Source organism: Grammomys surdaster, unplaced genomic scaffold (genome assembly GCF_004785775.1).
Source record: "Grammomys surdaster isolate TR1022 unplaced genomic scaffold, NIH_TR_1.0 65, whole genome shotgun sequence".
NCBI lineage: Eukaryota > Metazoa > Chordata > Mammalia > Rodentia > Muridae > Grammomys > Grammomys surdaster.
This window is the reverse complement of record NW_021604567.1, coordinates 19,424,311-19,442,857: the sequence shown is the minus strand read 5'-3', so window position 1 is coordinate 19,442,857 and position 18,547 is coordinate 19,424,311. Positions and strand designations below refer to the sequence as shown.

The window sequence follows — 18,547 nt, the reverse complement described above, 5'->3', positions numbered from 1 at the left end:
CTCTACAAAAATTGCTCCACTATAGATCTATTTGTGGCCAAGTGTTTTTGTTCATGACAAAAGTCTTTCTCAGTTCAATTAAGTACAGACTTCATTTTATTTATTTATCTATGGATTTTCTGTTTTTCTATCTTAGAAAAGCTCTCACATCTGAAATCTCTGAGGTGTCTAAAGACTAAATGAGATGTTTCTACTCACCGTAGAGTCCATCTGGTTATATCTGGCAATATCTTTATGTAGTGTGCGTAACATAATCATAGCTACCATTCCAGATAAGAAGAGGACAATAACCAAGGAATTCATTATGCTGTGGGAATAAGCACATCATGATGGAATTGCAGCTTAGTCACAGAGCATCATCAAAAATCTGTTAAAACAGCTAAACAGGGCCGGGTAGGGGCCATACCTTTAGCTCCAGCACTCATGAACACTAGTCACTGTGCTCAGTTATTATTATTATTTATGTGCACATGTGGTACTGCAGATTGATTTGAGGCCCACCCCAGGCAAGCCCCTTTCCATTAAACTACATATCCATAGCCTCTACAGTTGTTTAGTATAGAATCAGAATGACTTTTGTGTGATGAACATGACTCAGTTAACTGTTTCCAAGTCACTCCAATATATACAAGCACGGCAACAAAGGACTGGCTTGGACCTTCAAGACACTTACTGATGGGCAAATTTACAGTCGATTAGTGAATCTCAAAAAGGGAGTCAGAAAAGTAGGAAAAGGAGAGAGACAGCACAGTCACTGAGCTCTGGAGAGAATAACGGCAGTTTCCTGAACAATCTGACAGGAACACCAGCCAGGAATATCCTCAGCTGCTTTATCCCATGATCTCTAAGTCTTTCATCATCCCTCCCATGAGCAAAGTATTTCTAGATTAAGAAACAAACTTAGAAATAGATGGCCTGCCCAGACAAACACCTCATGGGCTTAAAACATGGATTCTCAACCTGTGGTCGTGACCCCTTTGACAAGCCCTCATCTCTAAAAACATTTACATTACAATTTATAACAGTAGCAAAATTACAGCTATGAAGTAGCAACAAATATAATTTTATAGCTGGGGGTGTCACCACAACATGAAGAATTTTATTAAAGGACGCTGCATTAGGAAGACTAAGAACCACTGGCTTAATTAGGATCTGAACTCTGGTCTTGGCTACTGAACACACTGAACAGGGCTAGAGGGAGTTGAAATGCTCACAGGGACAAGGAGCAGAGCAAGCGGAAAGCCGAAGGCACACAAACCGTACTCTTACCTAAACCACTGAATATGGGTGTGAGGCATAGACTCCAGAATATAGTCCCATCTAGACGCCCATCTGATGTTCTTCTCTTCCTGGAGGGGAAGAGAGAAACTGAGCACCTTCTGACAAAGTACATCAAGAACCTGAAAATTCTTTTCAGTAGTTCACTCTCCTATTCAGTCAACACCTCTAATTTTAACAGTAGTACCTAAACCACTAGTGAGAATGAGGTAGTTTCAGATTTATTCTAGTGCAAATCAGAATGAAACTAAGTAGTAAATTAAAAACAAAACAACAAACAACGACAACAACAAAAAAACCCAAACCCAAGAGGCCTGACAACAGTTACAGCAACACTTACATGTTTGTGGTTTTTAAAAACTCAGCTCTCAATTATAGCTAGTACAAGTAGATTTTGAATATCAAAATTTAGAGCTATATTTAATTTCTTGAGAAAATAACCAAACAGAATGAGTTTTTCTTTACATTGCACCCATGGGATGACCAATAAGACCACAGTAAAAATCCAGATACAGTGAACATCTGGTAAATGGCACGTATATGGGGGGTCTTACCTAAAGATGCATACTGTTTACTGTGCTGGTCTTGAAAACTAAATACTACACATGGGAACATTAAACATCACCACGATATAAGCTAGTCAAGATAAAACTTTTAAAGCAGAGATGGGACACGCCCCACACTTCTGATGATCATGTTTTCTTTCCTAGCCAACTTCTCCACTGATAAAAAATGTTTAATATTATAAGAAACCCAACATGAAACTCTCCATTTAAATGGATACCCTCACGCTGACTGCATCAGTGGTGGTGATTCCCACAGCTTCTGGCGTGTCTGACATCTCACATCACCGGCTATGCCTATTCCTGCAGCTTGTCTTATATGTATCTCTCGGTGTAACACACACAAAGCACAATTCTTCAACTGATGCAGTTTTTTCATTTAGACTGCGACTTAGTTTTAGGAATGATTATGTTGCCTGGTACACTGACAGGCTATTCTAAAAAGCAGCTCATTAAACGCTTATCTACTTGATGGGCTTGATCATTAGTATTTTTAATTAGGTTAAGTGCCACTTGTTTAAATTCAATGTGTGAATTATACTAAAGATTAAAAACAAACTCACCTCAAAACTAATAGAATAAGTATAGGCAATTTTGATCTCCCCAGAAGCCTTGTTACTTATATCCATGGGGGGTCCGGAGCAGTCTGGTTTATCTATATGGGTATGTTTGAAGCTGTGGGAAGAAACATTTTGGCAAGATAATAAAAAAGTTCAGTTTAGAAAATGGGGTAAAATACAGGTCATAAATTTTCTCTGTATTTCACAATACAGCTAAACATTAAAAATGACATCATTCATACCACACTACAACAGTTGTCTCAAATCTGACTGTGTGTGTGTGTGCATGCGCATGCACGTGTGCCACGGCGTGTACATGTGTAGAGACTGTGAGACACTTGGGGGACAGGCCTCTCCTTCTACTGTGGGATAGGAGGATTGAACTGGGATTTACTTGGAAAACATATTTACAGCAGAGCCTTCTCCCTGGTCCTCATGTCACACTTTGTTGCTCATGTCACACTTTCACAGAAATAATGTGTTTAGTTACAAACTCAACTATAAACAAACAAACAAACAAAAAAATCTGAACCGCTGCATTTAAAAGAACACTGAAGCCCACTCCTCTTCTAAGATAGGTTCTCGCCACGATGTTTATGCTGGTCTTCATGTCTGGACTCAAGTGACCCTCCTGCTGGGACTACAGGCATAACCACTGCACCTAGCCAATCTTATGAAAGCAAAGACGACAGAGGGAGTTTAATTTGTCATCTTAGTATGTCATGTATTTCTTTACTATCAATAATGTGAAATGTAACATGGCTAATTCAGTGGCAAAAAAGTCATGGAAAAAATACAACCCACAACCCAAACAGGTTCATTCTTGTTCTGTCTGCCTCCTTCCTCTCCCTCCCCACTCTCTCTCACAACAGGGGTTCTCTGTGTTATGGTTGTCCTGAGAATGACCAGGCTGTCCTGGAACTCAGAGATCTGCCTGTCTCTGCGCCCTGATTGCTGGAAACAGCAGGCTCCACCAGGTCTGGCTCAAAACAGGTATTTTCAAGAGAACACCCCAACAAGCTATACAGACTCCTTTACAAACTGGCGAAGAGACTTTAAAATGACAGGATCAACAGCCACGAGGGCCTCTGAGCGGCAAAGCAGCCTGTCACTGAAAAGATGTTCTTTCTACTCCAAGGAGACATTGTGCCTACAACAAACCAAAGGCTGTGAAAATTCCTGAATGGAAAACAAAGCAAAATGAGGAAAGGTATGTCAATGTGACCGCTTCCCTTTACAGAAAAATAACTACTACTGTTTCTCTGAGCACCCTATAAAACAACAACAACAACAACAACAAAACCAAACAAGCTTCACACACTGACAGGAGTTTTCACTGTAGTTAATCTGCAGATGTCATAATAATGATTAAGTAATAAGCTACATAATCTCAAAATACATTTACTCTTTGGAACTAAGTTTTATATATATTTGTTTATTGGGAGTTGTTGAGGCACACAATCTCACTCTTTAGCGCAGGCTAGCTTGGTACTCACAATGTAATCTAGGCCAGCCTTGAACTCACTGCAATCTTCCTGCCTTACCCTCCCCAAGTGCTAGGATTAAGTGTGAGCCATCACGCCTGGCTGCAGCAGGGTTTTGTTTGCTTGTGTTGGTTTTTAAACCTACTGTATATATTTACCTTTTGGGTTCAAGTTTAGCAGCCACTAGTCTTGCTCCCATCGACCCAGTTTCAACAACATGATAATATATCTTGATGTCAACATGATTGAAGATGTAGAAAGTGTCTCTCTCATGGAATTCTGACTGTGAAGCAGAACTTACAGTTAAAGACACAACACTGGCTACAGGACAATCCAGCAGTGTCTCACAAACAGCTCTGGTAACAAACAGAAGCTTGGATTCAGATGGAATCTTAATTGTTCCCCATTACAATGCTCAGTTTTAAGGCTGAAGTCCTGATAAGCCAAAATTAATGTTAAGGTTTTAATTTTTACCTAAAATTAATAAATATCTGCTTAAAAGATTAAGTAACTAATATTTTCTAGCTTTTACTTAAAATATGCTAAAAAAAGAAGTTATATTATAAATATTAAATTGTCCACATTTGAGCAAACCTTTCTAAAAATTTGTAAACCTCTTCAGGTTTACAAGCAACAACCTAAGCTACTCAAGTGCCTTTGTTCAACTTTCACAAGAGGATTAACCACTTTAAGGAGACTACGCGAACTTAGCAGATCATATCCAGGAAGAGAGTGAGTCAGGCTGCCCCAGTATGTGGAAACCTTATACTCCCAATACTGCTAATAACAAAATAATATAAAATTAGTGACTATTACATATTGGTATTAATAACAGTTCCACATTAATGTCTCTTCTAACATTCTGACCATAAAAGCAAGGTTTAAAAGACAAATAGGTTTGATAAAAAGTATATTCTCCAACTTCTGTGATACAAATTCACAAACTTAGAGATGCCCTTTTGACTCTCCAGTGTCTACATGTTCTTAATTAAGATTTATGTATCAGACTCCTTTTTCTTACTTTTCCTTAATACTTTTATGTGTTCTCTTTAACAAGGTTTACAGATATAACTTTTTACAGATTGCATGTGTGGTCACATGTATGGCGAGTGGCCAGAGCCACAAGCTCAGGGAGTCAGTCATGTCCTTCTCTACGTGGGCCTGGGAACCGAGGCCAGGTCAGCCTGCACCTTCACCTACTGAACATCTCAATGACCTTGAGTCTAGCTTTTGTTTTTTGTTTTTTTTTTAAGTAAAAAAATGATTTAAGTGTTTTTTTAAAAAAGAATTATTTATGTATGTATTTATTTATTTAATGTTGCATGCTTTATCTGCATGTATACCCACATGCCAGAAGAGGGCACTGGGTCCCATTACAGATGGTTGTAAGCCATGTGATTGCTGGGAATTGAACTCAGGACCTCTGGAAGAGCAGCCAGGGCTCTTAACTGCTGAGGCATCTCTCCAGCCCCTGAATCTAACTTTTTTTAATTAAAAAAAAAAATCTTTTAAAAAGACTTATTTTTTAGTAGGGACATGGTGGTATATGCCCTTAAACCCAGCACTCAGGAGACAGAGACAGTTTGAGTTTGAGACCAGCCTGGTCTACACAGAGAGTATCAGGACAGCTATGTGGTTGAGACCCTGTCTCCAAAACCTTAAAAGAATTATTTTTGTTTTTAATTATCTTCATGGGTGTATGTCTGTGTAGGATAGGCACTGGCGTGCTGGAGGGGTTGTAACCAGCTGGGAATTGAAGCTGTATTCCTTGGAAGAGTAGTACATGCTGTTAACCTCTGAGCCATGGCTTCGGCCCTTACATAAATGTATTTTAGTGTAGTAAGTATATGTGTGCCTTGAGTACCAGTCCTCTTGCAGGACAGGAGAGGACACCAGGTCTCCTGGAACTGGAGTGCTGGGACTCAAGCTCAGGTCCCGTCCACAAGGTTGTAAAAGGTGAACCATCTCTCCAGCCCCATGGTGTAGCCTTTGAGTTAGAACAAAGGCTTAGCCCTTAACATAGAACATACCATAAGAGACTGTAAATCTTGAACCAAATCTGAATGATTTCATTTCTAGAGTTACATTTGCACAGTATTAAAGTAATGTGCTTTAGAATAGCTAACATTCATTCTCTGTAACAGTTCTGTTCAAAGACTAAACTCTTCTAAAAAGCAGTGCAAAGTTTACCACACACTTACACTGATAACACAGGCATCTTTTGCATGGCCTTTATCTGTAATGTAACAGCCAATAGGAAATCCAGGATTACAGAACCTCTGACTGTCTTCAACGTCATAGCACCACGTAACAGGCATATTATCCACAATCCTGTGCATGTGAGTAAAAGTCAAGTCAGTGATCTGAGTAAACACAGCTAAGAAGCACAGCTTAAATCAGCTTTGTCACTTCGTAAGATGTAAACATCTTAAATGTCTTAACATTCCAACATGTTTTCATGGGACCCATGATACACTGTAATAAGAGTATAGTTAGTAGAGGCTTTGAAACCACAAATGCATGCAGAAAAGGAGTTCTACAAGTCAGCCTGCTGCCACTGTGAATTTAATGACATCATCTAGGCACCTGAGTATAGTTTTTACCTTCAGCAAAGTCCTTGAAGCTTTACACAAGTGCCAAACAATGTATCTGGTTCCTCGGGAGCTTTTTAGGTAGACATAAATGATGTCTATTACAGTAACTCAATAGAAGGCAAAAAGAATACATCTGCAAGATGAAATTTAACTAAAGAGTGAGGAAAAAAGAGGAAATTATAGTATTTTGTTAAAACTTACTAAATTGAAGTGATTTATTAAACAAACATTGCTATAAAGCAACAGAACCAAATCTTTCAAAGTTTATAGTGAAAAAACAGTAAAAGAATGAAGTTTTGTGGCACTGTGAAACTACATTACAGTCTGAGCATGTGGTCTCCCATGCTTAGAACACACTGCAGGAGACAAAATAAAAAAATCAGCCAAAATATACTAGCTGTATTATAGTTATAAGACTACACTCCAGGGCATGTTTTATTTTTTAATTAATGTGTGCCCTAGGAAGTAAAATTATGATTCTATATTCACCCAAGGTGTATATTAATGACCTAATAAAACATGTTGTGTCATATTTAAGTGCTAATTAATAGCACTCTGTGTACAAATTTTAGAATCACCTATACTGTTAAGCTGTTTACTATTACAGCTGAAAGACTATAACATTATAAAATATTAGAAACATAAAACGATGCTGTATAAATAATTGAAGAGCTTTGTAGAGAACTAAATAATCAGTCAGTTGCTTTAGACAGGATGAATTATAACCAGTGAGTGTACACTGGCAACATAAAATGTCTTTATGCCAGCCACAAGAAAGAAAATGCTACACAGAAATTAGAATGCTACTGCAATATGGAAACTGGGGGCAATTAGAGTTTTAAAAACAAACATTTTACTTATCTGTAATTTATTTAATGTCTTGATTTAATAGCTATTTCAGGTATTAGAATATACTAAATAGAAAGAGAACCTCTTTGAAATAAATGCAAGGAAATTTAGAGAATACCACTTAAAATTACTGCTAACTTTTAAATTTAAATTTTTAATTTAATTTTTTTAAATTTACTGTTAATTAATTCCTAATTCGTAAATTAGGAAGCAGTATTAAATTTCTAAAAATTCAACCCTAATTACAATAGATCACAGTGGATAAGAGTATGGAAGAAGAATCTAAGAATTACAGTTGGATGACTGGTCCCAACTCTCTTCCAGAAAGAACTCCTTCCAGTGTAGAGGGCACTTTCTCTTCTACATTCCAGGACCTCTGTGTTAAATACTGCCAGCAATAAAACTTTACTATAAAGACATTACTTTCCCAATGATTCAGTTATAAAAGGTTCTGATTAGACTAAAGTAACCAAAAGTGTAGCAAAACTGAATGAAACGTGGCAATTAAGTCCTACTGTGTAGTTTTAACACAAGCAGATTTATACTAATGAGGGTTTTGCAGTTTTGAAAACTGTACACCAGTCTCCTTGGTTGAACTGGTAGGACCTGAGGTTAAACGTGCTAATCCTTTTCTATACCATAAGCTGCCATAAGTCTAGAAGCTCTGTCACTGAACACTGAGTGTGAACACAACTAGTTAAGTATGATTTTATTTTTAAAATATCATAAAGAACCCAGTAGTACAGTGCTTGCTCAGCACAATTAAGACCCTATATCCAGTCTCCAGTAATACATGGACACATATGCTCTCTGATTCAGAATCCTAGATAAAAAGCTGAGGGACAGAGTGCACCGGACAGCTTGAACAGAGTTCAGGTACCAGTGTGGGGATCAGAAACAAGCTCTAGAATGATGGAGCTGCTCCAGCTACGAATAAAGTCAGCCCCAAAGATCTCTAACCCACTTTTAGTGGCCCAAGTAAAAATAAAAATTACAACTCAAATAAGAAAACTATATCCCATTAACCTTTCTCTATAACGAGATAAAGAATTTATTGGTTACAATGTTCTATAGGAAAAGAAAAATTACCATCCACATCATAAAATTCATACAACTACAAAAGCAAATGAAATTATAGATCTACAAAGGCATCGGACCTGGAAAAATGCCTAATATGTCCTTAAACAAAACAAGCAAACAAAAATAAAGTACACAATATGTCAGCTTTTGTATTTTCTAACAATGCCCACCCTTTCACATATATACAAATGCAGAAATCTGAAAACATGCATGACAAACAGTGGTGCCCAGGAGGCGGCAGGACAGAATAAATGGCTGGCAGCACTAGATGACTCTTATTTGCTGTTTAATATTTTTCTGTACCACTTGAGGGTTTTTCACAAGCTTAATAATTTAGAAAGTAATCATAGCCTCCCTAAAGCAGCTTGGTACAAAGGAAGGTAATAAATTCACAGTAAGATTCCATAAGAATTCAATACTTTTTTTTTTTTTTTTTCGAGACAAGGTTTCTCTGTATAGCCCTGGCTGTCCTGGAACTCACTCTGTAGACCAGGCTGTCCTCAAACTCAGAAATGCGCTTGCCTCTGCCTCCCAAGTGCTGGGATTAAAGGCGTGCGCCACCACTGCCCAGCTAGAATTCAGTACTTTTAAAGATCTTTCAAATTCTGAAGGACACATTTTATTTCTGCCAATTCTGCTCTTAAAGTCAAGTTATAAACCTTCTGAAATAAAAATATACTCAACTCAGTTTCAGTAAACCCACAACTGAGAATCAGTATTTCCAAAAATAGAGTGGCCTGGGGGTCCAGGACTAAAATCTAGAATTACAAGTCTCTAAATTCCTGTTCATGATGCAGACTTAGAATCATAAAACTTTCCCAATTCAATGGCAAAAACTATTATTTAACAGCACTTTTCCAGTTGATTTTTTAAAGCAGTCATTTGTTTATAACTGCCTTTACAAACTGCTTAGTAAATTTCACTAATGAATACTTCTTAACTTTGTAAACGACCTTAAACTGATTTCCTTCTTATTAACTTATTCTGGTATTAAAATAGGACCTAGACTAATTGCAAAGATTAGCTAAAGATTTCTAGATACCTTCCTGTATGGAAGCTGCTAAGGAATAAATGCTTCTGCTATCTCTCTTACCTGCAAGTACTTGAATAAAACCAAGAGCCTTGCACATGCCAGTCAACATTCTGCCAAGACACACCTCCAAGTCTCTGCTTCCACTATCTCTAGGACCCAGAGTCTAAACAATCCTCAACACAAACTGGTAAGAATCTTGTTAATGTGGCACCATGGTTACAAAACAAGAAGTGGACTCGGTTTGTAAGAAGATGCTACTAACAAACAGTAAACTTCACTTGGCTGATCCCAGCTCTTCCCTATAGCACACACGTGCGCGTGTTAATACACAGGACCAGAGAAGCAGAGCAGCAGCAGGACTGAGTACAAGAAGCACCTGACACAATCATCTGCTTTAACGCTGCTCTGGAATGAGCAGAAGTCTGTTATATTTTATGCAACCTACAATTTAATCTCTATAGACATCGATATAGAAAGTTCACCATCAAAGTCCCACCCGCTAAACCTCTGTCTCACCAGTGATGCTGATAGTTCAGTAGCATGCTTTTTTTCAAGAAATCTAACTTTTGTTTGTCTTCAGCCTTCTCTGTATGATATGTTTTCGTACAAACGAGCTTACAGGTTTCCTTCCTATTAAATGTAAACTGTATAAAAAGAAAGCAGAAGGTATATTAATAAAAATTATGCAAAAAGATACAAGTACTTCCTAAGATAACAGATACTTTAAGTCACCAATACTGCTGATAAACATCTAAGATGCACCACAGCTCACTCAGTTACACTGCGCCTTCAAATGCGCTTCTCTATAAAGTCTCCAATTTTTCTTATCCTAAGTTTTCTTTTGTGTTCCGGTGACTTCAATCTATTCATCTTCTACATGTAAATGTGATCGAGAAGGAAAAGGCAGAGCACCCCACAGGTACAGGTACCTTCTACACCTCTGGAGCTGATGGCTTCTAGTAACAAGGACCCAAGATTTCTGTGCTAGCGTCCAAGTGAACAGGAATCAATCAAGTGCCCCTAATGTTCCCTAGGAGACTCAGCAGTGACCACAATGCCACATTTGAATATCTAAAATCAAAGCAAACATGACCCTTTATTCAAGTTTAAAGACTGCTAATTTTCAGGATTCTACATATAAAAAGGGTAAAATTAAAAATTAGTAACCAAATTTAAAATCTAGAGGTTCTCCAATTGAGTCCAGAATCATTTACTACACACACACACACACACACACACACACACACACACACCCATTCACATAATAGTTTAATAATAGGTTCATGATGATTTACTGGGAGCATTTAAGTCTTGGGCTGAGAAGTAAGGAGTAGAGCACACTGCAGAGTATGTGGGCATGAGGCTCTGGTTCAACATCCAGTACCAAAAAAAAAAAAAAAAAGAAAAAGAAAAGAAAAGAAAAGAAAAGAAAAATACCCCCCATATAAACATCACCATATTTTCTTTCAGAAGGCTGTGACATATCAACTATATAAATAAACCATAATAATTTTTAATGCAAAAATTACATTTTTCTGGGTGGTGACAGCACATGACTTTAATCCTAGGACTCTGGAGGCAAAGGCAGGTGGAGTTCAAGACTAGCCCTGTTTTACATAGTAAATTCCAGGATAGCTAAGACTACACAGAGAAACCCTGTCTCCAAAAAACAAAACAAAAAATTATGTTTCTAAATAAATAGCCCACTTGACTTTCGATTTTTGATGTTTTTGAAACAAGGTCTGCAGTTTGGCCTCAAATTCGGATTCTTCTACCTAAGCCCCCCCAAATGCTGGGGCTTAGGTGTGTACTAATAGCTAACTAGTGGCCGACTTCTGTATGTCACTTACTGACACCCCTACAGCAACTGAGTTGCTGTCCATCAGCTGAGGTCAATGTTAAAGTGTAGCCCACTGCTGCCACCTGCCAGCCAGTAGTTCCATTCTCACATCACCACCTCCATCTAAAACAGTACTGGAGCAGGATTCTGAACCTTAAGGTCCATGTTTAAAAACTGAAGGCAGTAACACAGAAGTACTAATATGACAGAATGAGAGGCACAGATGTCCAATTAGACAAGGAGAGACAGACATTATTATTATCTCTGCTATCAGCCATCCAACAGTAACTCTTACACCTCAATCTAATGGCTGGGAACTGGATTTAGCTGACTCAACTTTTGTGCTCAACTGTAAAGGAAAATAAGACCAAAGGAGACAGTGAGCAAGTGATCAGGCATCTTACATGTGTGCATCTTACATGTGTGCATCTTACACAAGTGCAGCATAAGGAGACAGTGAGTGAGTGAGTGAGTGTCTTACACATGTGCAGCATAAGAATCCCATGGGCCAACATCAGACACCCTCTTCTATTGCTCTCCACTTTAGTTCTGAAACAGGCTGTCAGTGAACCTGGAGCTCACTGATGCACAGCTGTAGGGTCTCCATGCTCCCCAACTGGGATTACAGGAACATGTGCTAATATCCAGCTATTACGTGGGTACTGAGGTTCTGAATTCAGGTCTTTAAGCTTATGTAGCGAGCACTTTACCAACTGAGCCATCCTCCAGCCCTGGTAACAACTGATTACAGAGCAACATTTAACGTCCCTCCCATGCTCCCATGTTCTACGTACTTTGCATTCATCAAGGCTCATGTATCCTATCCAATAAATGAGTATGGTTGGCCTTCTCCACATGTTACAGATCAGAAAAATCAAGGTAGTAAAGACACAAACCAAGAAATGCTAGTCAGGATATAGCCCAAAAGGGTTGAGCTATAGAAACAATGTTCCTCTCCTTATGTTTAGTTAGAAATTCTGTACCTTAAATCATTGTTGCTGTGGATTTAATAGTACTTTTTATTTTTATGTGTATGACCATATACCACATGCACACTCATACAGGCCAGGTAAAGGTGCTGGATCCTCTGGGACTGGAGTTATGGATAGCTTTGAGCTGCCATGTGGGTGCTGGGAATCAAATCGGGGTTTTCTGAAAGCACAAGGTTGCTTTAACTGCTGAGCTATCTTTCCAGGCCCCAGTACTTAAGCTTTGATAAGAACTTAAAAAATGTTATTAGATGGCAAAGAAACCAGCCCCCCTTTGTGACACACAAGCTCAACTCTGTCCTATTTTACTTAGTGTGGTAGGTAAGAGGTGTCTTGTTCTATCACTCTCCATATTATAAAATACACATCATTAATTTTATTGTGTCCATGTGCCTAATATGTGTAAGTACCACAACAGCCAGAAGAGGGCATGAGATGTCCCAAATTTACTCAGCTGTTTACTCAACTTCTGTTTTATCTGCCTTAGAAAATGAAAACCCCAAGCTTTACCTTATTCCTTAGCTAATTCTTGCGGCTCTACTTCCAAACAAACAAACAAACAAACAAATGAACAAACTGATTTTAAGAGCCCAGCTATGTCACAATCTCCTCCCTAAGGTCTAAACCACCATCAAACCCTATCTGGATGGCTGTAAAATCTCCTGACTGGGTTTTCTCCTTACACCCCTCAGTCTGTTCTCAACACACCCCAACAGTGAGTGACCATGTCAGAGTCAAGCTGATGCAACAATCTCCAATCTTGCTCAGATGTGAAGGGTCCAAAGTTTTAGCCACTGTTGTTTCTCGTGGTGTAAGGCTTGCTCTAAGTGCTCTACCACTCACCTGTGCCTCCTCCGGTAACAGCCGTTACTCTTGTTCTCACCTCCTATCAGTCTCCATCACTCTCTCGCTCAGGCTGTGCTCCTTTATTTCTGTACCTCGAACACCCCAGGCCAGTCCACCCACACCTGGGGACCCGACATCTGCTGTCTGCCTCTAAAATTCCTGCCCCAGGCACTTGTGTGGCTTACTCCCTCACTTATTTTTAAGGTCTTGTATTCAAAAGTCTCTTTCTCAGTGAGACTTTTTAAATTTACATTTTTAATGTCACCTCTCTGAAGTCTTATCTAAAATGACAAACCCTCTGTCCACATTGCTTTACTCTTGGGAATTCTTTCCCCAAGGAACTGACACACTATACACATCTCCAGTCTCCTCTCTGCCATCAAGACCAAAGATCCACGAAGGCCAGGGATTTCCTTTGTCCTGTCCACTGTTCACATTCTCTATCCATAACAGTGCCTGGGGCACACAAAGTAGCTAACCCATAAACGCTAACCCAGTGAATGGATGCATCAGTGAGTGACTGTTTACACATATGTGAGGTCTTATGATCCGCACACCGTCTAAAGCTGCACTTTTTCCTGACCTAACCAGATGTCACAGAAAAAGGTAACAAAGCAGCCTTCGGATGGAGAACGTCTTCTGCTGCTGGTTATCACTTCTTTACTGCAGACTTAAATAGAGTAAAACTATCTAGCCAGGCAGTGGTAGCACACACCTTTAATCCTAGCACTTGGGAGGATCTGAGCTCAAGGCCAGCCTGGTCTCCAGAAGTGAGTTCTAAAATGACCAGGGCTGCATAGAGAAACTCTGTCTTGAAAAACAAGAAACGATAAAAGAGGGTTGGTAGGTTATAGTTCATCTTTCAAAACAAATTCAGGCTTTCTAATCAAAGCTACATTCCAAAATACTATGACCCATACATTTGAAAAAATCATTGATGGCTGGTTTAGAAAGAAAACTCTCGTCACCCAACACCATGTTTTCATATGCCGAGTCTTCAAGAATCTCTTTAAATTGGGAATTGAAGAACTTACTAGGTTTGGTCTGGAGGGCAGGATCTTGCTAGGTAGCCCAGGACAGCCTGGGACTGCCCTTAGCATCCCCACAGACACGTGTGCCACTATGCCCTGCTGAGCACAGACCTTGACCCTAAAAGTTTCTGTAGAATGTGAAAACTGTCAGGTGCACATCTTTGTCTACTTAGGAATCCTTCTGCTCTACTTTACCTCAACTCCCTGGACAAGAGACTAAATCTAAAACGTCCAAGGACACAAGGGTCTAACATACATTTAGAAATGTCAAGAATGAGCTCCTACTAGAGACAAGAACTGTTTTTTTCCAGTTTACTGTTACACTAAAGGCTGTCTGTCCCTGGCTGTGTAAGATCCCCGAGGCAGAGATCTGCCTGTCTACCTGCCTCTGCTGGGATTAAAGGCATGCACTATCTCCGCCAGGCTCTTTCCACTCTCTAAAGGCCAGCACTAAGTAAAAAGAGACACCACATTAATATTTAAGTTGTCTGTATAACTTCACAGATATGCCTGACAACACCCTCTACTACAAATGAATCCAATGCTATCAAAGTACTCGCTCAAACTCATAACAGAGAGTTATTATTGATGCTTTCCATACAGACACAATGAATTCTTCCCCAGTGACTTCAATTCAAAAGGTCTTCAACTGTCTTTCAAAATAATTTAAAACTGTTATTTTTTAGAGCAGAGACTTACAGATTAGATTATTTGAAGACAAAAGATTTATGATTTAAAATGAATCTGTAGAGGCTGCAGAGATGGCTCAGTGGTTAGGAGCTCTTCCAGAGGATCCAGGTTTGGTTCCCAGCATCCACATAGCACCTCATAACCATCTGTAACCAGTTCCAGAGAACCCAATGCCATTTTTCTGGCCCCCACAGCCACTGCACAAGCACGGTACAGACATACATGCAAATAACAACACACCCGTACACTTAAAATAAAAATAAATCATAAAAAAATGGTAGCTGATTAAATTTAATCAGTGTTAATATCTTTCTGCCCCTGAGGCTTCACAGAAAGGGTTCTGAACAGAGGGGGAGCAAGATGGCTACTAGGAACAATGTAGGCCCAGGGATTAACTGGATGGATGTTCCCGGTAACAAAGTGCCAAGAAGAAGGAAGTGCCTAGTGAAAAGAAGGCAAGGTTGTTAAGGGTAGAGTCTAAGCCACAGAAAAGATGAATGGGAAGGCAGGAAAGGCAGCTGTGGGCTGAGGAATACCTGGACGCCAAATGACAGGCATCACAGGAAAAGTTCTAGCAGGGCCAGATGCCCAAGGAAGTAAAGAGAAGGAACAATGTAAAGTACAGAATATATTAAAATATAAGTAACAATCTAATTGTATTTATATCAACTTGTATGTGTGCACAAATCTTCAGGAAATGTTAAGAAGAAACTTACATAGTACTGAGAAGATGAAAGACTTACTTTTCATTTTATCATCTTTCAAACACTAAATTATTTATACACAGTGATGTATTATAATTATAAACGTCTTAATTTTTCTGAAAGAGGTCTACTACTCTTTGTACAGTAGGAGAGCACATATAAAATGACCAGAGGTTTGCTCAATATGGGAGAATAAGTTTAAAAGATCAAAGCTTAAAAAGGGAGATAATTATGGGAAATAATTAATGATTATAATAATTAATAAATAATTATAAATGATGAAGTACATATATCAAAGACAATATCTTACATGTGTGCAGTTTCATTTAACTGGTGTCCTAAAAAATGTATGTGATGTTTCAAATAAACTCTCTGTGAGACTGGTCTTAGGTCATTCAGGATGGCCTCCAACTCAATAAGTAGCTGAGGACACTCAAACTTTCTGCCCTCGACCCTGAGTGCTGGGATTACAGGCCTGTGCTACCATGTTTGGTTTTGTGATGCCGAGGACAGACTCCAGGCCATTGTACATGGTAACAAACAAACAAATAAAACAAAAAACAAAAAAAACCCCACTGTACTAAACAGGCTATATCCCATCCCTCAAAAATACTTTTAATGATTCTGAAAGATAAGCTAAATCACCCAAGACTAAACATAAAATGAAAATTAAAAATCTCTTCAAAATACCAATAGAAAAGCCCAGGCAGTGTCACCCTTGAGAATCAAGGAAATCTAGACTCTGTTCAGAAAGAGAAGGAGACAAAGAGTGACAGAGACAATCTTCCATGACTGGAAACTAGTGTGAGGCAGGCTTCACGGAGGACAGAAGCCTTCATACTGTGCATCACAACTCTAGCACAGACCTATCAATGACACACTATGAAAAGAAGAAGGGTCCTTCTAAACCATGGCTTTAAGAAATTACTACTGGGCTGGAGACATAGCTCAGTGGTTAAGGGCACTGACTGCCCTTCTAGAGGACCAGGGTTTGATTCCCAGAACCAACATGGCAGTTCACAATCCCCTTTAACTCCAATTCTAAGGGATCTCTAAAGGCATTACGCATACAAGTGATACACAGACATACATGCAGGGAAAACACCCTTATACATAAAATAATCTTTAAATATGTACATATACATACATACACACATACACGCACACACACACAAAACCAACAGGAAGGAAGGAAGGAAGGAAGGAAGGAAGGAAGGAAGGAAGGAAGGAAGGAAGGAAGCTAGCTTGCTTGGTTGGTTATTCATGAATGCAAACTAAAGCAATTGCTTCTTACCTGTGAGATTCAAATTATTTGTGACAGTTCTCAAACAAGAATAAAAAAGAAACCTCCAAAACTATGAGTAAGAAATTTCTATTTAACACTAAATAAATACAAACCTTATATGGTGAGGGTTCAATTCTTTCCCCGAATAATACCTGACCAAGATTTTCAGATGGGCGTTTTCCTTCTGATGCTTGGCAAAAATCAAACCTGAGGAAAGAACATTAACATTTAGACATAGAATAAAACAATGAGGTAAGAACCACTGGCCAATCTTCAAAGATTCTTTACTTAGCAGTTCTTTACATGAGGAATGTGCTTATATTTAAGTCTCAAGCATCACAGTTCCCACCAGATCTAGAAATACTCTACATTTTACATATAAGGCTGTTAAAAAATCTATACATTATGTCTTATTCTTGTGAAGTTTAATTATATGTAATATATAGTATATTGTAATATATATTATCTAACTACATATAACTATATATAATATATACTATAACATATCCTTATTCTTCAGGCATTTTTTTTTCAGGATTAATCTTTTGTTGTCACTTCTTAATTCAAATCTTTCCAGAGAATAACACTTCCAGAAGATGTATCAATCTTATACCTACCTCACTCAGACATGGTGCTCATCTATTCTTTCACTATGAGAAGTCAGAAGGATGGAAACGCACATTCAGAATCCTATGATTGTCTTCTATAATTTTTGTGTACTACAAGTCAACTTTAGTGAAATTTGGTTTCAATATGACCACTCAACCCAATTTTGTCACAGAAAATTATAGAACATTCACTAAGAAATAACATGGGGATTATGTAAGACTATTATCATAATGGCCACAGGATAGTGAAATTCTTAAGAGGAAGGTAAATTTCAAAAATTACAAAACACTACTACACATGGACCAGATCCAGATCTTTCCTAACAAGAACAAAGTAGACACGCTGACTCCGTAAGTGAACGAGCAGAAAAGAGAAAAACAGTGACTTTTCCCAAAGGTTCACAAGCCCTGGATGAGTTAGGATGACAACTCAGGGCTTTTGTATGCCTTTCTTACATATACTTAGGCAGAGAGATTCTGATGGGGTAATATCTTTTGTATGTACTTTTTTTGTATATCAAACATTGCCCTTTAAAACTCTGAGCTATGGAGAAATAAGTCAATTAGAATCTAGGAACTATGTAACAACCAATATGGAATACAGAACTTAAATGATTATAGGGTTTGTCGTTTTTTTTCAGCACACATCATAATACAACAAACAACAAAATCCACATCTTGGAAGGCCAAAAAAGAATGTCTCGATGGGTAGTGTTTGTCACAGAGCTTGACCAGCTCAGTGCAATTAGCTAAGCCAGGTGAAGGCGGAAGGACACCAACTCCACAGACACACCTCACACATGAGACAGTAACAACAACTGGAAGTGAAATGCTTATCGATAAGCACTCAGTAAACAGTTGTACATAATCCCTGCGGTTACAAGGAAGACTGCAACGACACACATTCAAATACTTAAGAGAAAAAAGTGCCTCAGAGACAAAACAGTGGTTCTTTCTGGGGACAACACGAAGAAGAATCCTTTTAAAATGTACAGAAGAGACTGGAGAGATGGCTCAGCTTTTTATCAGGACCTGTGTTCAAGCCCCAGCACCCACATGGCAGCTTACGACCATCTCTAACGCCAGTTACTTAGGCAGGTAAAACACCCACAT

General features: G+C 38.6%; 1 protein-coding gene across 1 annotated transcript in view; it reads right to left on the bottom strand.

Annotated features, from left to right (window-relative positions):
• Positions 1–18,547, bottom strand: part of Tm9sf2 (transmembrane 9 superfamily member 2) — a 50,807-nt gene that overhangs the window by 16,397 nt on the left and 15,863 nt on the right. The window contains exons 3-9 of the mRNA XM_028771797.1: positions 16,940–17,033; positions 9,958–10,085; positions 6,087–6,216; positions 4,044–4,168; positions 2,405–2,516; positions 1,270–1,349; positions 199–307 (exon numbers count right to left, since the gene is read on the bottom strand). Of these exons, the coding sequence (XP_028627630.1) occupies positions 199–307; positions 1,270–1,349; positions 2,405–2,516; positions 4,044–4,168; positions 6,087–6,216; positions 9,958–10,085; positions 16,940–17,033 (778 nt within the window). The remainder of the gene's footprint in view (positions 1–198; positions 308–1,269; positions 1,350–2,404; positions 2,517–4,043; positions 4,169–6,086; positions 6,217–9,957; positions 10,086–16,939; positions 17,034–18,547) is intronic.